General features: G+C 42.2%; 1 protein-coding gene across 9 annotated transcripts in view; it reads left to right on the top strand.

Annotated features, from left to right (window-relative positions):
* TMCO3 (transmembrane and coiled-coil domains 3) overlaps positions 1–23,653 on the top strand; it is a 57,099-nt gene extending 33,446 nt beyond the window's left edge. For 6 of the 9 annotated variants that reach the window (XM_036297493.1, XM_036297489.1, XM_036297488.1 and 3 more), the window contains 5 exons: positions 2,720–2,915; positions 7,730–7,880; positions 11,593–11,672; positions 12,554–12,703; positions 14,237–14,906. In XM_036297493.1, coding sequence (XP_036153386.1) covers positions 2,720–2,915; positions 7,730–7,880; positions 11,593–11,672; positions 12,554–12,703; positions 14,237–14,350 — 691 coding nt within the window. In that variant the 3' untranslated portion in view covers positions 14,351–14,906. Of the gene's footprint in view, positions 1–2,719; positions 2,916–7,729; positions 7,881–10,547; positions 11,558–11,592; positions 11,673–12,553; positions 12,704–14,236; positions 14,907–23,457 lie in introns of those variants that run through there. The other 3 variants (XM_036297494.1, XM_036297491.1, XM_036297495.1) reach the window with 3 other exon arrangements.
* The last annotated feature ends 364 nt before the right edge of the window (positions 23,654–24,017 follow it).

Raw genomic sequence — 24,017 nt, 5'->3', positions numbered from 1 at the left:
GTTCGATTCTGGTCAAGGGCACATGCCCAGGTTGCAGGCTCGATCCCCAGTGGGGGGTGTGCAGGAGGCAGCCAAGCAATGATTCTCTTTCATCATTGATGTTTCTATCTCTCTTTCTCTCTCCCTTTCTCTCTGAAATCAATAAGATAATAATAATAATGACTTCCCAAAAAAAGAAGGTCGTACCACATGTGACGTCTTGATAAAGTAACAATTGGTGCAATAACTGCGGCTTTACAGGCATTGAAAAAGAAGAAGAAGAAGTAGTAGAGGCCGGTGTAGGCTGCTCTGCAGGTGAGGGTCAGTGGAAGGTGCTGCTGGGTGAAGGAGTCTGGGCTCATCTCAATGTCACAGGAGCTTTGGACATCTGACTGATGTTCCCAGCATGCTATTTAGGCCTCTGTGGAGCATGAACGAGATAAGTTAGGAGGTTATCATCACAGTTTTGCAGGGATATGATCACTGATGTAATGTGGGAGACTGGTCAGGAATTTGAGGTAGACAACCTACTTTATTCTGTCCCAGTGAGCACATTTCTATTCCTGCCTGGGCTGCAGACCCTGATTTCTCACACTGGCTCCCCGACTTTAAAGATGTGGAGTCATTCACAGTGACTTTGCTTCTCTGCTGCAATCCCAGCTCTGTCCCGATTCCCCTAAGTAATCATGTGCAACTTGAGATTTGTGTCCCGTGCTGCTATTTTAAGCCTGACTGCTGTAATGAATTCTCTTAGTACAGTAGTCCCTGCTTATCTGTGGGGATACGTTTCAAGACCCTCAGTTGATACCAAAAAACACAGGTAGTACTGAACCCTGTGTATGCTGTATTTTTTCCTATGCATACATATCTATTTACTTAAAGGAAGTACTTTACAACTTCTGTTTGGCATATCTGAATTGCCAGCATCACTATTCTTGCACTTTGGAGTCATGATTAGGTAAAATAAGGGTTATTTGAACACAAGGACTATAATACCCCAACAGCTGATCTGATCACCAAGACAGCTACTAAGAGACTAACAGGCAAGTAACGTATACAGCCTGGAGACAGTGGACAAAGATGATTCACATACCATGCGGGACAGAGCAGGACGGTGGGAGATTTCATAATGCTACTCAGAACCGTGCACATAAACTTATCAATTGTGTTGTTGTTGTGTATTTTGGAATTTTCCATGTAATATTTTCAGGCCATGGGTTGACGGTGGATAACTGAAACCAATAAATGAAACCACAAAAAGGGGGAACTACCAACATAAGATTTGTATTCTTCCATTGAGACCTTCTAAACCAGAACTTTGGACTGAATGTTTCTTAAATATGGTGGAGAGCTCAGTTTAAGAAAATACGTAGCCCTAGCTCAGTTAGCTATCATCCTGATATGCCAAGATGTTGGGTTCCATCCCTGGTCAGGGCACATAAAAGAATCAACCAATGAATGCATAAATAACTGGAACAACAAATTGATGTTTCTCTCTTTTTCTCTCTATCTCTCTTCCCCTCCTCTCTGAAATCAATAAATAAAAATAAAATATTAAAAAACCAAAACATGTATATTATTGTAAATGCTACAAATTCAAGGTGTCCCAACACATGTATACACACTTTGACAGCTGATAACTCAATGGATGTTTCTTTCTTTTCAGCCAGACTAAGCTGAAAAACAGAGGAAATGAACAAAGGAAATTCATCCTAAAATGCTACTGGAAGTTTGAAAATGCAGTTGAAGTACAGACACTGCCTTTATAATTATTCAAAGTGTGTGTGCATTTTTGGGGGGACATAGGCTGTCCCCCCCCAAAAAAAACATACACACTTTAACAGCTGATAACTCACTTAATTTTTACTCCTTTTCAGATCTAACTCATTTGAAATAATGGATAAAGCCAGACTAAGCTTTGAACAAAGAAAATTTTTCCACTAGACATTTTTACATAAAAGAAACTTTATGCTAAAAAAATGGCAACAGTTGATAAATTGAGGGCACACAAATACCAAACACAATGATTCTTAATGTTTGTGACTCCATTGCTTCACATTATCAGCAGTGCCTGAAACAGAAACAGTCATCAGTTTGAAAACAGGTGTTGACAAAAAAATTATTCATTTCTGTAGATCACATCAAATTTTGGAAATGAACTGTTTGTTAATAAATACTGATTTTATAATCATTCAAAGTGTGCAGACATTTTTGGGGACATCCTATATATAATAGTGCCTTTTTTGTGAGCTTAGTACAGAATCCTTTTCTTTATGACTAAGTAATAGACATAAAATTCAGATTTCTAAATTGAGATAAGAGAATATTTTGCGAAAGTCACTGGAATTCTTTAGTTATACTTCTAATGTGAGCCTGCAGTGTAATATTACAGGGTGACTATCACCTTATGAAGAATTTCAAATGGGGGTTATTATCTGAGAAGGAATTTTATTATCACTGAGATATACAAGCTGTCAGTTAAGAATCGTTACATCCTACAAATCGCATTTGTTTCAAAGAATTGATTGCAAAGTAATCCAGCTTCTTTATTGATTCAAATAAAAATTTCTGAGAGTAATATGATTGATAGTTTTTATTTTAATATTTGGAAATAAAAATGTATGTGATTTGGTTCATTTATTTTAACATGTTAGAAAATAGTGGAAGATCATTTTATTAGGTTTTAGAGAAATATATTTAGAGGTGAAATAACATGTCTTTTTTTTTTTTCCTTTCCTAGCATTGTCATGGAAATACTACGAATACTGGTTTTGATTGGTCAGATTCTTTTTTCGCTGGCTGCTGTTTTTCTGTTATGTCTTGTTATAAAGACTTACCTTATAGGACCATATTATCGAAAGCTACATATGGAAAGTAAAGGGAACAAAGAAATCCTTATCTTAGGAATCTCAGCTTTCATCTTTTTAATGTTAACGGTAATTCTCATAATATTTTTTATTTATGTAATTTGATTTATATAATCTGTTCACTGAAAGCTTGTGATCAGTTTCTTATCTTTTTATTTTAATAATAGTTAAAATATTAAACACTTATTAGTATTTTTTATTTTATACACAGTTATGTTACCCATCAATATTAATATGAGTTAAACCTATTTAACTGTTTTAACTCATACTCTTAAGCATTTTGCTAAAAACGTATTTGTGGAGTGCTGCATTAAAAAACAAATCTAACCCTAGCCAGGTGGTTCAGTTAGTTGGAGCATCATCCTGTATGCAAAAAAAAACACACACAAAATCTAGACCTGGTTGGTGTCCTCAGTGGTTAGAGCATCAGCCCATGAACCATAGAGTTTCGGGTTTGATTCCCGGCCCCAGTTGGGGTATGTGCAGGAAGCAACCAAACTCTCTCACTCTCTCTCTCTCTCTCTCTCTCTCTCTCTCTCTCTCTCTCTCTTCCTCTCTCTTCCTCCCTCCCTTTTACTCTCTCAGAAAAATCAATATAAACAGTATCTTCAGGTGAGGAATAACAAAAAGCAAACCTGTGAGAATGAAAAGCCACTAGTGTCAAACCATCTTACTCTGTCTTAAACTTTTAAACAGCTTTGTACCTGACAAAAGATTAACAATTTAAAAACAAATTTTAGTTCTGTTCCATAATGACAAGTAGTCAACAGAACTTCTTTTGCCATAAATGTGCAATGTTAAAAAAAAAAAAAAAAAAAAAAGTGTGTTTTGGAGGCAGCCTTCTCCTTATTTAGAGGACAGGCGTCTCATGAGAATGGGGGCAATGCTGGGAGAACCCCTCCTAAGTGGTTTAAGTACGAATGGCATCACTAGACTACCAGCATTTGCTCTCCTTGGCCTGTATCCCAGAGAAATGAAGACTAGGTTCACACGGAAACTTACACACTAATGTTTACAGCAGCTGCCCAGATGTCCTTCAGCAGGTGAATGTTTCCACCAGCTATGGTCGCTATGGTCCACCCACACCAAGGAAGACCACCCGGTTTTAAAACTATTGGTACATGATTTACCAGAGAATTGTGTTGAATGAGAAAAGCCAGCCCCAAGGGTTGCATATTGTATGATTCCATTTGTGTGAGATTTATGAAGAGAAAATTTCAGAATGGAGGGAAGATTGCTGGCCAGGTATTAAGGAGGGGGTGGGGGTGGGAAGGATCCTCATGGGGGCAGAATGTTCTTCCTCTCTTCATTGTGACACCTCAGTATCCTGGCTGTGACCTAGTGCTATGATTTGTTACGATGTTGCCATTGGGGAAACTGTACTTGGAATCTATGATTATCTCAAAATAAAAAGTTTAATTTTAAAAAGGAAATTGGCAAAAGTTACTTCCTTACATATGATTTAATTGCCTGCTAGTATTTCATAATCTTGGGAGAAGACTATGATTTCTTTCTGCTCAAAGCTGCTCAAGTATGTGACTTATGTAATTATTTTACATTGCTTTATCCATTCCGGAGTATTTTTCTCTTTGAAAATAGCATTCAGCACATTTGTCTTATCTGGATGACTTCTTTGCTGTTTCCCCAGTCATTGGTTCTTAGTTTTTTTTTTCTTCATTTGACTATAATTACTGAGCACCTGCTATAGTTGCCAGGTATGGTGTTAGGCGTTGGGCATTTTGCATATTGGGTATTCTTATAACTCCTCTGTCAGACTCCTCATTTATTGCTGTGTGATATTCCATCACATATTTCACAATTCATCCTTTCTGTTGTTAGCTACTAGGGTTTGTTTCCATTTAGGGCCGTTATGAATAAAGCTGCTGTATATTCTCATATGTGTCCTTTATGTCACATCTGATGAATATATGTCTAGGAGTGGAGTCGCTGGGTTGTAGGGTATACATGTGTTTAACTTTAGTAATTTCCCATGCTAGTTTTCCCCAAGTAGTTATACTGGTTTATACCCTTACCAGAGTTGTGTTAGGGTTCAGTTTCTTCGTATCCTCACCAACACTTGTGTTTTCTGTCAGTCTTTGTAATTTTAACCATTCTTCTAGGTGGTAGTATCTCATCTGGGTTTTGATTTTCATTTCCTTGATGACTGATGGTGTGAGCACCTTCCCATATGCGTATTAGCCAAGTGGATATCCTCCTTGGAGATGTGCCTGGTAGAGTCTTAAGGTTATTATTCTATTGGGTTGGTTATTTTCTTACTCATTTGTAGGAGTTTTTTATATGTTCTGCCAAAATTTTGACAAATTTCTTATTTACTGATTTAAAGTGTACAATTCAGTGGTTTTCAGCATATTCACAATGCTGTGCAACCATCACCACTACCCAATTTCTTTCACCCCAAAAGAAACCCTTTACCTCACAATTCTGTCTGTTCCCCACCCCCTCGTCACCACTAATCTACTTTCTGTTCCTACGATTTGCCTCTTCTGGACATCTTACATAAATGGGATCATATAATATGTGGCCTTTTCTATGTGGCTTATTTTACTTTGCATTTTTCAAAGGTTCATCCATGCTGTAGCATGTTTTAGTACTTTGTTTCATTTTATGGCTGAATAATATTCTATGTCAGATATATTTTTCCTAAGATTTCCTAGTTTGTGACTTTCCTTTTCACTTGCTGAATGGCTTTTTTTGATGAACAGCAGTTCTTAATTTTAATGAAGTCAAGTTATCCATTTTTTTGTGGTTAGCAATTTTTATATTCTATGTAAAAGACCTTTGCCTAACCGTGGCCAGTTTAGCTCAGTGGTTAGAGCATCAGCCCGTGGACCTGAGGATTTCAGGTTTGATCCCAGGTCAGGGGCACATACCTCAGTTGCAGGGTCGATCCCCAGCCCCAGCTGGGGTTTGTGTGAGAGGCAACCAAGCGATGTATGTCTCTCACGTCAATGTTTCTCTCTCCCCGCCTCTCTTCCCTTTCTTCCTCCCTCCATTTCTCTCTCTCTTTCTCTCTCTCCCTCCCTTCCGCTCTCTAAAAATCAATGGGAAAAAATATCCTTGGGTGAGGATTAAAAAAAAAAAAGACCTTTGCCTACTCCTGGATCACGAAGATACCCCCTGTTGCCCTCTGGAAGTGTTACTGCTTCACTTATCTTGTTTAGACCTGTCCATCTGGAGGTGAGTGTAACACATGAAGGAAGGAAGTGGAATTTGTTTTTTCACAGGCTTTTCCCCACACTGTGTGCTGAAAGACCCTCCCCCACTGCTGTGCAGGGTCACCTTGTCAAAACCCAAGAGGCCATGTGAGTGCTTGTGTGCGTGTGTGTGTTTCTGACCTGCACTCTGCTCCCTTGGCCAGCATACCTGCCCTCACAGCTGGCAGTGTAGCGGCAGCTTCCTTCGCCATCAGGGTTGTCTTGGCTCTACAGGGTGGGCAAAAGGAGGTTTACAGTTGTTCGTATGGAAAATAATATCATTAATAAATAATAATACAAGAATAAACTGTATTTTTCGTACTCACAACTGTAAACCTACTTTATTCCTACCCTGTATTTGTGGTCTTTCCAGTGTCCATGTATGTTTTTAGATTCAACTTGTCACTTTTCACACACAACAAGTTCTGTTGTGATTCCAGTGGGCCTGTAGGCCAGTTGAGGGAAAGTGACATTTTCCCTCCTGAGTGTGGCACACACCCTCTGTTTACTGAGGTCCTCATCTGTGTTTCTCAGCAGCATTTTGTAGTGTTTGGCGCGGAAGTTGTGCACTTCTTTTATTTATTCCGAGGTGTTTGATGAGTTTTGATGTTACTGTAAATGGTATTTCTTCAGAAGTTCATTTCCCCCCCTATGTGTCTGTCGCTGCTATCATTTGTAGTTTTACTGTCTCAAATTAAAAAGGCATCTTTCTAGTTGTTTTGCATCAGTAATGTCACATAAAGAAGTCTGAAACTGTGCATTTAACAGAACTATATTGGTAGAAGCCTAATGATCCATAACTATTCTATCTGAACCTGGCATTATTGAATCTAGTCATGTCTACATTCGCTGGTGCTTCCCTCTGGTTTCCTGCCATCTCCAGGTAATTGCTTATTAGCTGTGTCTGCTTTCTCTAAGCAGTTTGTTGGTGATGGGAATAGTTTTTTATACAAAACATTTTTCTAAATTTTTTTATTGATTTGAGAGAGGAAAAAAATGAGAGAAAGAGAAAAGAAACATTGATGTGAGAGAGACACATTAATCAGTCAGGACTACAATACTTTCGTTGTTGTTAATCCTCCTCCATTGATTTTTAGAGAGGGTGGGAAGGAGAGAGAGAAACGTTTCTTTGAGAGACATCATTGGTTGCATCCTACAGGTACCCTGACTAAAGCCAGGGATCGAGCCTGTGAGCAAGGTTTGTGCCCTTGACCCGAATCAAACCTGGAACCTTTCAGTCTGAGGGCCAATGCTCTATCCATTGAGCCAAACTGGCTAGGGCTACAATACATTTTTTAAGCCATAGTCAGGCTCTTCCTTGATTCAAAGTAAAGAAAATGTATCACAAATATTTAAAATAAAGTTTGGAAAATACTTTAATTCAAAAGTTTCACAGCTGTCTATGCGAATTGTTTCAAATGTTTTAAATTAATTTTTTCCTCCCTGTATGGTTAGTTCAGCTCATATTAGCTTCCTCATGTTGTCTCTCGGTCATCCCCACAGAGGCTCCACTGAGGATTTCACAGATGTACAGCGGGATTTGATTTTCACAGCTTTATTGTGATGGTCCTGCTAGACCTACAGGCTGTGTTTGGGTGTGAATCCGACTTGGGCAGAGCCGTTGGTCACTGGCGGCACTGTGTGTGTGACGTGTCCTTCCCTCCCCAGGTCACAGAGCTGCTGGATGTGTCCATGGAGCTGGGCTGCTTCCTGGCCGGAGCGCTCATCTCCTCCCAAGGCCACATGGTCACCGAGGAGATTGTGTCTTACATCGAGCCGATCCGCGACTTCCTGGCGATCATTTTCTTTGCCTCCATAGGTAACTTTCTGCTTTACATCGGAATGTTTGAATTGTGTTTGTTAAACACTTGCAGATTACCTCTGTAATCTCTTTATGTATTTTTATTTGTAGACTAGACAGTGGAAACAGTTCCCATAAAAATTAGAGTCTGAGGAGAAATCTTATTTAAAAAGAGGGAAAGTTTGAACTAAGGGATGTTAATTTGCTGGTTGGTTGCCATGCCCATCAATGCTAAGATGCACGTGTAGGAAGGAGTGTAAAGGCTCAGACGTCCTCAGGGAAGACGACTCTCATTTTGACTCCATAGGAAGGGCCCTCCCTGGTGCTCAGCAGGTTAGCAGCTTAACATCAGTGCATCAAAATGGGAAGCTTGGGAGGAAATACTAATTTTTATACAAAAAAAGTAAATTGGCAGGGCGCATGCTGCTCTGAAGATTTCCGTGTGTCGGTATCTTAGTGGCCAGTCCTGGAGAGGACCAGCGGTACAGAATCCCAGCCTCTGTGTTGCAGCATTTCCGCTTGGCACCTCCTTGTTCTCGCCCTCTTACGGCCTGGAAAGTTCCACACACTCTCCACTAGTCAACAGGTTCTGTGTGATCCCAGCAAGACTTTCAGAACATGGAAAAGCAGATTCTAAAATTAAAATGGAAATGTGAAAGGCCCTGAAGAGCCAAGACAGTTCTCAAAGGAAACGCAAGGGGAGGGTCACACTTGAAAGAGTTGAAATAAGCCCAGCCAGTGGGCTCAGGGGTTGAGCATTGACCTATGGACCAGGAGGTCAGTTTGATTCCTGGTTGGGGCACATGCCTGGGTTGCGGGCTCGATCCCCTGTGTGAGGTGTGCCGGAGGCAGCCAGTCAATGATTCTCTCTCATCATTGATGTTTCTATCTCTCTTACCCTCTCCCTTCCTCTCTGAAATCAATCCTCCTATATAATAAAAGAGAAACATATAAATTGACCATCCCTCTGCTATGCTCACCAGCCAATCAGGAGTGAGTATGCAAATTAACTTGACAAAGATGGCAGGTTAATTTGCATACACAGGCACTGGGCGGAGAGCAGAGCAGGAGAGCCGGCGGCTTGGGGGGGACGTGGCTCCCTCGGTTGCTCCCCCAAGCTGCCGGGTGGAGAGCAGTGCGGGAGAGCCGGCGGAGAGTGGAGCGGCTTGGGGAACTTGGCTTTCCCAACCCACCAGACAGAGAGCAGAGAGGGAGAGCTGGCGGCTTGGAGGACTTGACAGAGTGGGAGGCATGGGACAGAGACAGAGCAGGAAGGGAAAACCAAGAGCGCAGGGAGCATCAGGAATGCTGAGAATCGTAGTTCTGGTGGCAGATGGATCTCCTAGACCAGTGATTCTCAACCTTCCTAATGCCGTGGCCCCTTAATATAGTTCCTCATGTTGTGGTGACCCCAATTTCATTGTTACAAATTGAACATAATTAAAGCATAGTGATTAATCACAGAAACAATATATAATTATATATGTGTTTTCCGATGGTCTTAGGCGACCCCTGTGAAAGGGTCGTTCAACCCCCAAAGTGGTCGCGACCCACAGGTTGAGAACCGCTGTCCTAGACACTACAGCAAAGTGAGCCTGGAGCAAGTTATTATTGCGGTGGGGGATGGAGGGAAAGCAAAGGTGAGAGACATAAGTAAAATCAGAGTGTCTAGGAAAAATTAAAGGGAAGATATCCTAAAACTTCCAGGAAATCTCCACCAATGAAGCAAAGAAAAAAAAATGCCTCTGTTATTCTGTGAGCAACAAAGCAAACTGAGTTGGGGTCTCAGACAATTCGCTCATATGATTGCAAAGACAGATAGAAACTCCCTGATTGGAGAGGGCTCCCCTGAGGGCTCCCAGATTGGAGAGGGTGCAGGTCGGGCTGAGGGACCCCCACACCCCCCAGTGCACGAATGTCGTGCACTGGCCTCTAGTATAAATATATTTTTTTAAAAGAAAAAGAAATAAAGAGGTGACATGAGAGCATTCACAAGCAGTGTTAGTAATCGGATGTGTCCCTGAGAAAGCCCCTCTCGACGGATGTTTGCTCCGTCCTCTCTGCCCCTTCTCTCCTCATCTCTCTGCCCCCTCGTGTGTGTCTCTCTGTCTCCCCTCCTCCCCTCATTTTCTCTCCTTGGCCGTCTCTTCTGCCTCTTCCTTCCCCTTCACTCCACTGCTGGAAACACTGCCTCAGCATGCTAAGGAAGCTGCCGATTCTGATTCCTTGAACTTCCATTCCTGGTTGATGATTCACTTCTTTTCTGCCAGTTCTTTTTCAGACAAGGCCTAATAAAATTGATTAAATTGTAACCCTATTCTCACCACTATCCAGTCCTGCGTTCCATTCCTAAGAGCCCCCGCTCCCCGCCCCAGGTCACCCTGACTAGCTGTTCCACCCTGTGTCCTGCCTGCCCCGCTTCCTGAATGCTCGCTTATTAAAAAACTAAAACTTCACAAACACGTTATTTAAAACAGACAGATTTGCTCTAATATTTCTCAGATTGGGATTCTTGATTTATTAAGAGCCATGCTTTATAACAATAACCACTGTACTTTTTGCTTTGGTTATTCACACTCAATATATCAAAAGGAATTCAGGTTAATTTCCTTGCCAACTGAGAAACACGTGTACAATCAGGTTTTTATCCTCTGACTGCTCAGGGACATAATTTTTTTGTTCCAGGGTTCTAAGCAACAAGTTACCAGCATCTGTTTAAGAAGACACCTTTGCTTTTCTGCATACGTAGCCCTCGATGACATGTAAATGAATGGTGGGGTCCTGTGCTTAGCAAACATTCATCGACCTCCTGCCCCAGCCAGGCCCTGTCAGAACCACAAAGATGACCTGCATCCAGCTGCACCATCCAGCGCCCATGAGCCACATTCGGTTCTGGGTGATAAGAGTGGGTCCTGGGGTCACAGCCACTAGCAAATGGGAGTGAGGGACTCAGGCTGAGCTCCTGAGGAGAGGCCTCCTTAGAACATCACAGCGAAGGGCAGTCTTCGGCCCAGAGTGCAGGGGGGCTTTTCCTGCTCAAGTGGGAGAGTGCTGGTCATGTGGTTCTTGGAGGTGCCCTGAGGCAGTTGTCACATGTCAATGCTACCTAGCACCTTGCAGCCCTGGATCCTGGCTCACTTTCCTATCTGTGGGCCTGGTGTGTGTACGTAGTGACCACGAGGACAATTGTTTATAAACACGGGTACCTGCTTTACATGTCATGCTGTGTCCACTCACTGGCCAAATCCACAACTACAGATGAGGAAGCTGAGGCAGAGAGAGGGTAAGAGGCATGCCAGCACCTACCGTTGGTTAGTGGTAGGCCCGGGATTTTAGCCCAGAGCCTGTACGCTTTACCGTTGTGCTAGTCCAGGTACACATTTGGTGTTTGTTGCAAGAATGAGTGGCTTTAAGGAGAAAAACTATAACATGGCTTGCTTGCCCTCCTGTCACAGTTATATGTGGCAAAGCCATTGTAACGTGGACTTCATCTCCCTGCACTTTGTTAATGTCACTAAGTCCTGGCTCCAGTCAGTTTGGTGTCAGCCTTGCTCTCTGCATAAACAAACAGCACAACAGGATGGTGCTCACAAGAATTCTTCCCTCTAGTGAAACACGTCTGAGGAGCTTGAGAGTTAATCGGTTTATCAGTGAGAGGCAGGCGTGTATTTGTTCGGAGATGGGCTGTGTGATCCTGAAAGAATTCCCATGCCCGTCCTCTTCCTCACAGGCCTCCACGTGTTTCCCACTTTCGTGGTGTACGAGCTCACCATCCTGATGGTCCTCACGCTGGCGGTGGTGATCATGAAGGTACCGAGCCTCTCAGTCATTCGTGATGGGTCACACCCCGGTTATCTTGGGGTTTACATGTCACACTCGCACGTACTTCCTGCTGGGCCTGAGTGCCTGCCCACAGCGATGCCGAGTCTGTGAGCCGCCGGCAGGGCCACTTACCTGGAACGCCTGTCTGTGATGCCCCTCCTCCCCCTCCGGCCACCCCACCGCCTGGGGAAGGTCTGGGTTAGGATACAGGTGGTTTGGATGTGTTTTCCTTTGTTTGTCTCAGAATTGAGTATGTTTGAATCTGGAATGGGAGAAAGATAGCTGGAGTTAGATAGCTCTCTGGGTCCTCCAGGGAAGTCAGGAGAATTATTTCACCACTCTCCCTGTCTGTCCTCCAAGGGCACAAATCATTGCGTTCCCTGTATTAACTTTTAATGTCCGGACCTGCTCTGTAGCTATCTGGCTTTGTGGATTATAGAAATTGACTTAAAATATTTCCACTGGAAGGAGCCAGAATCCCCGATGATGGTCTAGCTGCCCTACTAGCTCCAGGCTGCTCACCCCTCTGGAGATTGCTTACATGAGAGAAATACATTCTCTCTTATTAAAAATAAAATTTCCATTTGAACGCTGTATAATATTTAATGCTGTTCATTTAGTTTGGGGCAGGGGTGGGGGGGAAGGTTTTGTTTTCTGCAAGGGAACCTAAACCCTGGATTTGGCCTTGGTGTTCTGTGTGGTTTTATTTCAGACATTTTGTGTTTTTTTGGTGCCTTCAGCATAGAAGTGCCTCTCTGTATGTCCCCTCTGTGTGTTATTCGAGGGCTGCCCCGGCGTTTGTGTCCTCTCTGTCCTGGGTGCTTGGCCACCAGGGCTCTGATTAAGCAGTAACACGGGCACTCTCGCAGTTTGTTCTGGCAGCACTGGTCTTGTCTCTCCTCTTGCCGAAAACCAGCCAGTACATCAAGTGGATCGTGGCCGCGGGGCTGGCCCAGGTCAGCGAGTTCTCTTTTGTCCTGGGGAGCAGAGCGCGCAGAGCTGGCATCATTTCTCGGGAGGTGAGTCTCCACCCGCTCCCTGCAAGTGTTCTGGTCGGGCAGGTGCCTCGTCACTGTCCCGTTAGACACTCCTCTTGCTGATGTGTGAGCATCGTGTGTGCGCATGAGTGTGTGTCCACCTTCCATTTGCACTTACATTTTTCCTCTGCATTTTTGCCCATTTTTACTTTTTTAAACTTTATTATTTGCCCTTTTTTAACTGGCTATGAACTAGAATTTGATAAGTATCATCTGATGATCCATGATTGTCACTAAATTTGATAAGGAGGTTTTTTTCTGTGATGGGTGGTGGGGTGTGGCTCTAAAGTGAAAAAAGGACTCCCAACCCCATGGGTAAATATGCCGCACTCTGTGCTTCCTGGTGTTAAAGGTGTAATGTTTAAAACCTGAATATGCTTCCAGGACCAGATAACGGAGTTGAGTATTAGCCCTGAGTGAGCTAAGGGCAAATGGATGCTGTAACTATGGAAAGTATTTGATAACTACAAACAGAGCATTACTGTTTCAGTGAAAACAAGATGGACATCAAAGGGAGTTTTGTTGTTGTTGAATGTATAAAATGTTGGGTAATAGTATAGGAATTTGAACTCCCTGCTTTTGAACTGCTCGTTCACTAAGAAATCACATGTGTGCCGGGCTGGAAAACTGCGTGCTATGTAGACTGTGGAAATCAGCTGTTTTTGTGTTTCCCAGGGTAGAAACAGTTAACTTCAGGATGTTTTTAAGTCATAGATTTCCAGACACACAAGTTCCTAATAGTAACTTCTATTTAAAATCATTTTTGACTCTATAGCCCTCTTCTGCAATCTGAGTGTCACTCTTTGCCCCTTGTGATGTCTACATCAGCACAGTTGAACTTCTGGGCCTGAAGGGGTCTGTCCTACTCTCATTCCCCTCCCTAGGGCAGGGGCCACAGCAAGAGGGCCTCCTGACTGCCCTGCCTTACAGCGTCCCTCCCCAAGTTGTGATGGTGTCAGGAAAGTCCACCCAGCCACGTGACACTGAATATTTGGACCTGCACACCTGCTCCCTCATACATGTGGACTGAATGAATATAAAAGCTCTAATTGGTACATGTGAAATGCTGGCAGGCATTCAAAATTACGTGGTTGTCTCCTTGTATCCATAAGTGTGAGGAAAGCAAGTCCTGCTATTAAAGAGCACTTAAAACCATTGCGGGAGAATGGAATTTATGCATGAGCTCCATCGGAGACCTGCCCTGAGCCTGTGTCCTCACTCCAACTGACCCCCAAGGGGTCGGTCTGACTGCCTACTGAGCCCAAGGGGTGACTCCGATTGCACAGACTCCAGTCTGTGCACCAGTGATGCATCGACCTGACAAGTTTCCACTGATGGTCTAACCTCAGTCCACCTCACATCCAAATGTTGAGGTACCTGTGTCTGTATAGGGGTGTACCTGAGAGTATATCTGTGGTTTGAGGTGGTCATAGTAATCCTGAGGGACACACCCAGATTTACCTGTTACAGGTGCACCTCTTAATCCTGAGATGACGCTCAGTTTTCCTGTTGCAGGTGTACCTCCTGATCCTGAGTGTGACCACGCTCAGTCTCTTACTGGCCCCAGTGCTGTGGAGAGCCGCAATTACGAAGTGCGTGCCGCGGCCAGACCGGCGGTCAAGTCTCTGAGGCATCAAGATGATAAACAACTTTGCAAAGCAAAACCTGTGTGCAGGGAAGCATGACATTTCAGATAGTTCTGAACTGCACTTTGGGGAACAAAATACGCTATTAAGGAGGGGGGTGTCTTATTTGCCCAGCTTTACAATCTATTACTGCCATATTTTAGAATCTTCCAGAGTAATTTATTGCGTTCAATTGATCATGCACAATATAAACATTACGCTGCATTTTATAAGTCGCCTTGACTATTTTGCCTGGATGTGCCTTTTTTTCGGAAATTAATGTTAACTTTCTATTGTTATTTTATCAATTCATGATATCTTGGTAAAAAAAATTAGAAAGCTTTTTTATTTATTGTACAGCTTTGGTGTTGTAATCTGTTGGTCATTATTTGTTATTAAAACACTTCTGTGATGTGAAATTTTAATTCTGGCAACGAGTTTGAAAAGTTACTTTTAATCCTTAAAGCCTATGTTTTCTAAAATGAGATAAATATCTTACAAATGTCTATTTGTTTTTTATTATAACAATTTTAAATAAAACAATTTCATGTCAGTTTTTATTAGGTTATATAATTTTTTAAAAATACTTGGTTTTGGCATTCTTTAATAAAGATCCTTTATGATCAAAATATAACTAATTGAAACTTATTGAAGATTATTTTAATAAGATTTTTGTGTTTTATTAATCTTTATCAATTTGTTGTTGCTGTGATTTGTATATTACCACACTATTCTCCAAGAGACCAAATTAATGTAGTGCTATTTGCACAGCCTAAGTTTTAACTTTCAATTTTTTTTTAATTGGGTAAATACTTTTTTTTTATTGCTTAAAGTATTACAAAGAGTATTACATATGTCTCCTTTTTTTTTTCCCCCGCCCTTGACAATCCCTTGGGCTCCCCTACCCCCCCCCAGTGTCTTATGTCCATTGGTTATGCTTATATGCATGCATACAAGTCCTTTGGTTGATCTCTTACCCACCCCCCTCCTACCCTCCCACCCTCCCCGGCCTTCCTGCTGTAGTTTGACAGTCTGTTCGAGGCAGCTCTGCCTCTGTATCTATTTTTGTTCATAAGTTTATAATGGTCTTTATTATCCAGAAATGAGTGACATCATGTGGTATTTTTCCTTCATTGACTGGCTTATTTCACTTAGCATAATGCTCTCCAGTTCCATCCATGCTGTTGCAAATGGTAAGAGTTCCTTCTTTTTTATAGCAGCATAGTATTCCATCGTGTAGATGTACCAGTTTTCTAATCCATTCATCTACAGATGGGCACTTAGGCTGTTTCCAGATCTTAGCTATGGTGAATTGTGCTGCTATGAACATAGGGGTGCATATATCCTTTCTGATTGGTGTTTCTGGTTTCCTGGGATATATTCCTAGAAGTGGGATCACAGGGTCAAATGGGAGTTCCATTTGTAGTTTTTTGAGGAAACTCCATACTGTCTTCCATAGTGGCTGCACCAGTCTGCATTCCCACCAGCAGTGCACAAGTGTTCCTTTTTCTCCACATCCTCTCCAGCACTTGTCGTTTGTTGATTTGTTGATGATAGCCAGTCTGACAGGTGTGAGATGGTACCTCATTGTTGTTTTGATTTGCATCTCTCGGATGATTAGTGACTTTGAGCATGTTTTCATATGTCTCTTGGCTTTCTGAATGTCCTCTTTTGAAAGGTGTCTATTTAGGTCCTTTGCCCATTTTTTGATTGGATTGTTTATCTTCCTTTTGTTAAGTTGTATGAGTTCCCTATAAATTTTGGAGATTAGGCCCTTATCAGATATGACATTGGCAAATATGTTTTCCCACGCAGTGGGTTTTCTTATTGTTTTGTTGATGGTTTCTTTTGCTGTGCAGAAGATTTTTATTTTGATGTAGTCCCATTTGTTTATTTTCTCTTTAGTTTCCAATGCCCTAGGAGCTGTATCGGTGAAGAAATTGCTTCGGCATATGTCTGAGATTTTGTTGCCTTTGGATTCTTCTAGTATTTGTATGATTTCCCATCGTATATTTAAGTCCTTTATCCATTTTGAGTTTATTTTTGTGTATGGTGTAAGTTGGTGGTCTAGTTTCATTTTCTTGCATGTATCTGTCCAATTTTCCCAACACCATTTATTGAAGAGACTATCTTGACTCCATTGTATGTTCTTGCCTCCTTTGTCAAATATTAATTGAGCGTATTGGTTGGGGCTGATTTCTGGGCTCTCCATTCTATTCCATTGATCTATATGTCTGTTCTTGTGCCAGTACCAGGCAGTTTTGAGAACAGTGGCTTTGTAATACAGCTTGATATCTGATATTGAGATCCCACCTACTTTGTTCTTTCTCAGGATCGCTGCAGCTATTCGGGGTCGTTTTTTATTCCAGATGAATTTTTGGAGAGAACGTTCTAGGTCTGTGAAATATGCCATTGGTATTTTAATGGGAAGTACGTTGAATTTATAGATTGCTTTGGGCAGTATGGACATTTTAATGATGTTGATTCCAACAATCCAAGAACATGGTATGTTCTTCCATCTCTTTATGTCTTCCTCTATCTCCTTTTCCAACGTCCTGTAGTTTTCTGAGAAGAGGTCTTTTACCTCTTTAGTTAAGTTTATTCCTAGGTAGCTTAATTTTTTTGGTGCGATGGTAAATGGGATTGCTTTTTTAGTCTCTCTTTCTGCACATTCACTATTGGTGTATAGAAATGCCATAGATTTCTTGGCATTAATTTTGTATCCTGCTACATTGCCGAATTCTTTTATTAAGTCTAATAGTTTATTGATGGAGTTTTTAGGGTTTTTTAAGTATAATATCATGACAGCTGCAAATAAGGACAGTTTTACTTCTTCTTTTCCAATTTGGATGCCTTTTATTTCTTCTTCTTGCCGAATTGCAATGGCTAATACTTCCAGTACTATGTCGAACAAGAGTGGTGAGAGTGGGCATCCCTGTCTTGTTCCTGTTCTTAGGGGAAATGGTGTTAGTTTTTGTCCATTGAGTATGATGTTGGCTGTGGGTTTGTCATATATGGCTTTTATTATGTTGAGGTATGATCCTTCAATTCCCACCTTGCTGAGAGTTTTTATCAAAAATGAGTGTTGAATTTTGTCAAACGCTTTTTCTGCATCAATTGATATGACTATGTGGTTTTTTTCTTTCAATTTGTTTATGTGATGTATCACGTTTATTGATTTGTGGATATTGTTCCATCCTTGCATCCCTGGGATAAATCCTACTTGGTCGTGGTGTATGATCTTTCTGATGTACTGCTGGATCCGATTTGCTAAGATTTTGTTGAGGATTTTTGGCATCTATGTTCATGAGGGATATTGGCCTGTAATTCTCTTTCATTGTGTTGTCTTTACCTGGTTTTGGTATTAGGGTGATGCTGGCTTCATAGAATGAGCTTGGAAGTGTTCCTTCCTCTTGGATTTTTTGTAGTAGTCTGAGGAGGAGAGGTTTTAGTTCTTCCTTGAATGTTTGGTAAAACTCCCCTGTGAAGCCGTCTGGTCCTGGGCTTTTGTTTGCTGGAAGCTTTTTGATGACTGCTTCAATTTCTTCCATAGTTATTGGCCTATTGAGATTTTTAGATTCTTCCTGATTAAGTTTTGGAATGTTGTATTTTTCTAGGAATATGTCCATTTCCTCCAGGTTGTCTAGTTTGTTGGAGTAGAGTTGTCCATAGTATTTTTTAACAATCATTTGTATTTCTGTGGGATCTGTTGTTATTTCGCCTCTATCATTTCTGATTTTGTTGATTTGGATCCTTTCTCTTTGCTTCTTGGTGAGCCTGGCTAGAGGTTTGTCAATCTTGTTTATCCTTTCAAAGAACCAGCTCTTTGTTTCATTGATTTTCTGTATTGTTTTTTTGGTCTCTATGTCATTTATTTCTGCTCTAATCTTTATTTTCTCCTTCCTTCTGCTCACTCTGGGCTTTTCTTGTTGCTCTCTTTCTAATTCTTTGAGCTGTAGATTTAGATGATTTACTACCATTTTTTCTTGTTTTTTGAGATAGGCCTGTAGAGCTCTAAACTTCCCTCTCAGGACTGCTTTCATTGTGTCCCAAAGGTTTTGGATTGTTGTGTTTTCAATGTCATTAGTTTCCAGGATGTTTTTAATTTCTTCTTTGATCTCATTGGTAACCCAATCAATATTTAATAACGTGCTATTCAGCTTCCAAGTGTTTGAGTATTTTGAGTTGTTTTTGTTGTAGTTTATTTCTAGTATTATGGCCTTGTGGTCTGAGAAGATGCTTGGTATGATTTCAATCTTCTTGAATTTGGGGAGACTTTGTTTGTGACCCAATATGTGGTCTATTTTTGAAGATGTCCCATGAGCACTTGAGAAGAACGTATATTTTGTGGCTTTGGGGTGAAGTGTTCTGAAGATGTCAATTAAGTCCATCTGATCTAGTGAGTCATTTAGGATTGCTGTTTCTTTGCTGAGTTTTTGTCTAGTGGATTTATCCAGTGATGTCAGTGGTGTATTAAAGTCCCCTACTATGATTGTATTGTTGTCGATCTCTCCCCTGATATCTTCCAGGAGTTTTCTTATGTATGTGGGTGCTCCTGCATTGGGTGCATATATGTTTATCAGTGTTATATCCTCTTGTTGTATTGACCCCTTTAGTATTATGAAGTGGCCTTCCTTATCTCTTGTTATGGCCTTCACTTTGAGGTCTATTTTGTCCGATATAAGTATTGCTACCCCAGCTTTTTTTTCATTTCCATTTGCCTGAAAGATATTTTTCCATCCCTTCACTTTCAGTCTGTGTGAGTCCCTTCTAATGAGGTGGGTCTCTTGTAGACAGCAAATATATGGGTCATGTTTTTTTATCCATTCAGCCACTCGATGTTTTTTGATTGGACCATTTAGTCCATTTATGTTTAAAGTTATTATTGAAAGGTACTTGTTTGTAGCCATTTCTATTTTTTTTTTGTGGCTGTTTTCTTTCTGGGCTTTTTAGTTCTTCTTTTTACACCAGTCCCTTTAGCATTTCTTGCATTGCTGGCTTGGTGGTGATAAACTCCCTTAGCCTTTTTTTGTCTGTGAAGCTTCTTATTTCCCCTTCAATTTTGAATGATAGCCTTGCTGGATAGAGTATTCTTGGATTCAGTCCTTTGCTTTGTATCACTTTGTAAATTTCTGTCCATTCTTTTCTGGCCTGATGTGTTTCTGTTGAGAAATCATTTGATAATCTGATAGGGGATCCTTTGTAGGTAACTCTCTATTTCTCTCTTGCAGCCTTTAAGATTCTGTCTTTGTCTTGTACATTTGCCATCGTTATTATGACGTGTCTTGGTGTGGGTCTTTTGGGGTTCATCTTGCCTGGGACTCTCTGTACTTGTGTAACTTTTTTCTTCCCCATATCTGGGAAGTTTTCTTTTTCTTTTTTTTTTTTTTTTGTTTTGTTTTGTTTTTTAATTAAATCTTTATTGTTCAGATTATTACATTTGTTCCTCTTTTTTCCCCCTCATAACTCCCCTCCTCCCAGTTCCCGCCCCACCCTCCGCCCTCACTTCCCACCCACTGTCCTCATCCATAGGTGCACGATTTTTGTCCAGTCTCTTCCCGCATCTCCCACACCCCTTTCCCCCCCAAGAACAGTCAGTCCATTCCCTTTCTATGCCCCTGATTCTATTATAATCACCAGTTCATTCTGTTCATCAGATTATTTATTCACTTGATTCTTAGATTCACTTGTTGATGATGCATATTTGTTGTTCATAATTTGTATCTTTACCTTTTTCTTCCTCTTCTTCTTCTTAAAGGATACCTTTCAGCATTTCATATAATCCTGGTTTGGTGGTGATGAACTCCTTTAGCTTTTCCTTATCTGTGAAGCTCTTTATCTGACCTTCAATTCTGAATGATAGCTTTGCTGGATAAAGTAATCTTGGTTGTAGGTTCTTGGTATTCATCACTTTGAATATTTCTTGCCACTCCCTTCTGGCCTGCAAAGTTTCTGTTGAGAAATCAGCTGACAGTCGTATGGGTATTCCCTTGTAGGTAACTGAGTTTCTTTCTCTTGCTGTTTTTAAGATTCTCTCTTTATCTTTTGCTCTTGGCATTTTAATTATGATGTGTCTTGGTGTGGTCCTCTTTGGATTCCTTTTGTTTGGGGTTCTCCGCGCTTCTTGGACCTGTAAGTCCATTTCTTTCACCAGGTGGGGGAAGTTTTCTGTCATTATTTCTTCAAATAGGTTTTCAATATCTTTCTCTCTCTCATCTTCTGGCACCCCTATAATTCTGATGTTGGTACGCTTGAAGCTGTCCCAGAGGCTCCTTACACTATCCTTGCATTTTTGGATTCTTTTTTCATTTTGCTTTTCCAGTTGGGTGTTTTTTGCTTCCTCGCATTTCAAATCATTGACTTGATTCTTGCGCTCCTCTGGTCTGCTGTCGGGAGTCTGTATAATATTCGTTATTTCAGTCCGTGTATGCTTAATTTCTAGTTGGTTCCCCAATATAACATCGAGGGTCTCATTAGTTTTCTTGTAGATCTCATTAAGTTTATCGGCGGCTTCTAAACAGTTCTTGAGAGACCTTAAAAGTGTGGTTCTGAACTCTATATCTTCCATTGACAATTTTGTCCTGTTTCTTTGTCTCCGCATTTTGTTATGCTTCCTTGGTGCACCCCCTAGTGGTCTTTGTGCGCAGTCTTATAGTTAAACCTTGATTGTTGTAGCTAATACCAGGGAGGGTTTGACCTCCAGGCCAAGTGGCTATGAGAATCAGCTGTGTCTGCAGTGAGAGAACTTCTGTCCTCTAGGGAGGTGCTAATCCAGCCTTTGCCTGAGGCTATCCGGCAAATGCCTCTGTGCAGGGCTTGGGCGGGACGGGTGGGTTGCACAGGATCAACAGGGTGGGCCAGAGAGAGCAGTTATGGCGGCTCTCAGTCCTGTCCCCAGGGGCTCTGCCTCTCTGAGTCCCAGCACCCGCTGCAAACCTCGGGGAGAAAGCTGTACTCGCTCTGACCGAAGCCAGACAGTCCCGCTTCTCCCGTTTGAGTCTGGGTCCCTAAAGACTCGCCTGTATCTGGAGCTCAGAGTCTGCAACTCCCTCCCGATTGAAAACGCCAACCGTGCCCTCCGCCGCCAGTCCGCTCCGCGCACTCCGCACCTCAGAATTTGACTTCAGCACTGCGCCTCCTCTGAGTGTCCGTATGCGTTTCTCTTTCCTCCTAGTTGTAGGACTTCCACTCAGCCAGCGTTCCTGTGGTTCTGGGTGATGTCCGTTCCGTTTTTTAGTTTCACTTTTGAAGTAGTTGTTCAAGGCAGCAAACTCCGGCGTTAACCTATGCCGCCATCTTGGTTCTCTCTGGGAAGTTTTCTGACATTATTTCTTCAAATATATTTTCTAATCCTTGCTGCTCTTCTTGTCCTTCTTGCAGCCCTATTATGCGTATGTTACTTCGTTTTCATGTTGTCCCGAAGCTCCCTTAGGCTCTCCTCCTGCTTTTTAATTCTTTTCTCCAGTTGCTGTTCAGATTGAGCTTGTTTCTCTGCCTTATCTTCTAATTCACTAATTCGGTCCTCTGCTTCTTCTAGTCTGCTGTTGAAACTTTCCATGGTGTTTTTGATTGTAGCTATATCACTTTTCATTTCTTCCTGATTCTTGCATAGGTTGTTGATTTTCTCATCCATCTGGTGAATGAATTGTACAACCATTATTCTGAATTCTTTTTCTGTCATGTTGCATGCTTCAACTTCATTAATGTCCTTTCTTGGTGACTCCTCATTGTCTTTCCTTTGGGTGTTGTTTCGTCTCTTCATTCTAATTATCTCCCGATGGTTCAAACGTAGAGTTACGTGGGCCTGAGCTGTGTGCAGTGGGAGCCTCCCACCACCCTAGTGTCACTGAAGAGCTCTGACACTAAGATGTGTGGTTGTTGTGGGTTGGTGGGAACCAGGCTCACTCGGAGTCAGTGTTGTCAGGGCTCAATGTGGCCTCGTACGCGCCCTTAGAATCAGGGACCCTGCCTGCACCGTGCTGAAACAGAGACCCCCCTAAAGCGTGTTGAAAACCAGAGCCCCCTAGCGTGCGCCAGGAGTCAGAGTTCCCCAGAATCCAGTATCAGAGTCTCTGTTGCTTCTCGTGACCTTGCCTTGAGAATCAGGGTCCCTGTGTGCCCTTGCACCAGGAATTGGAGTCACTGGCTCTTAGTATGAATGCACAGGAAACCAGGATCTCAGGCGCAGGTGAAAAGAAACACAGTCAAGTCACTGGTGCTTGGTGCTGCCACCTGCCCAGAGAATCGGGGTCCCTGGGCCTGTGATACGTGGGACAAATTCCCGGTGTTTGCACGATTGCTCCTAGCCCAGGGCTCAGAAGCTGGCAGTGCGTGTAGGATCAGTTCCAAGGTGCTCGCGAACTTCCAGGCTAAAGTTCCTGGAGCGCTGAGGGGTGGGTCTATCAGTTAGTTACTCTGGCGCTGCCCACAAGCCTGTGGGAAGGGGGGATGGGCTCTGTTACTCACGGATCTGCCGCGGGGATTTCTGAACTTTTGGTGTCCGCAGGTCTGTAGCTGTGGTTACAGGTCTCTGTCCCCAGTGGCTGCAGGGTCCTGGTATGCGTCTGAGATCAGACTGGGTGGTGCTGAGGCCAGGATCCTAGTCTCAAGCAGCTCTGTTTCCCAAGATGGCGTGGTCCCCTAACTTTCAATTTTAAAAGTGTATTTTGGTGATTATGTGCCTTATTTTAGAAAACCACACAGATGACTATCTGATCCTTTTAAAGATTCCCTAGCTACAGTTTTCCTATAAATATTGGCTTTAAGAGCCTAAATATTTGACCAAAATACTTGGACAGACCTGTTAGGTGGAATTATGTATTGCAGATATAAATTATGGATTGCAGTAATATAAATTAAAACACTTTAAAATGAAGTAAATTACATCTAATCTGAAGTCAGTCCATGGAGAAATGATATAAACGTGCTTATTTTTAGAAAATAGCATTGGTCATATTCATTTCTAAATTATACAGATGGTCCTGCCCATTCCCTTTGAGTTGTTGAGTGTATACACAGCAGTGTGCTAGGCATCCTGGCTTGGCCCACTCATGTGATGATGCTGAGGCCTTCCTATCCCATCTGTAACACTGTCTTATTCCATCCCGCAAGCTGGAACATGCTGAAGGCCTCTGGGATACATTTTATTTTGTTTTGAATCTCCGGCATCCCAGCAGAGCCAGAAGTTCATTACGTTTTGTTGAACTGAATGAAACCTATTTGATGCGCTGACATCAAGTTTTCAACAAAACGTGGAGTTGACATCACTCTGAGAATGAAGTAAGTAAAGATGCGCACCACCCGGCCAGCATGGCTCAGTGGTTGCACAGCGACCTATAAACCAGGAGGTCACAGTTCAATTCCCAGTCAGGGCACATGCCCTGGTTGTGGGCTCGATCCCCTGTGTGGGGCGAGCAGGAAGCAGTCGGTCATGATCCTCTCTCATCACTGATGTTTCTATCTCTCTCCCTCTCCCTGCCTCTCTGAAATAAATAAAAATATATTAAAAATATATAAATAAATAAAGGTGCACACTTAATGACAAGAGGGAATGCCTTTAGAGGACTCTGCCTGTGGAGAATGCTCCTTGGAGAGTCCTAAGTCATCAGGTCACCACGAAGCCATGGACAGCTCCACCTCCACCCCCACCAGGGCCCACCCTCCTTCCTCAA

This window comes from Myotis myotis, unplaced genomic scaffold (assembly GCF_014108235.1).
Source record: "Myotis myotis isolate mMyoMyo1 unplaced genomic scaffold, mMyoMyo1.p scaffold_m19_p_3, whole genome shotgun sequence".
NCBI lineage: Eukaryota > Metazoa > Chordata > Mammalia > Chiroptera > Vespertilionidae > Myotis > Myotis myotis.
This window is presented reverse-complemented; position numbering and strand designations above follow the sequence as displayed.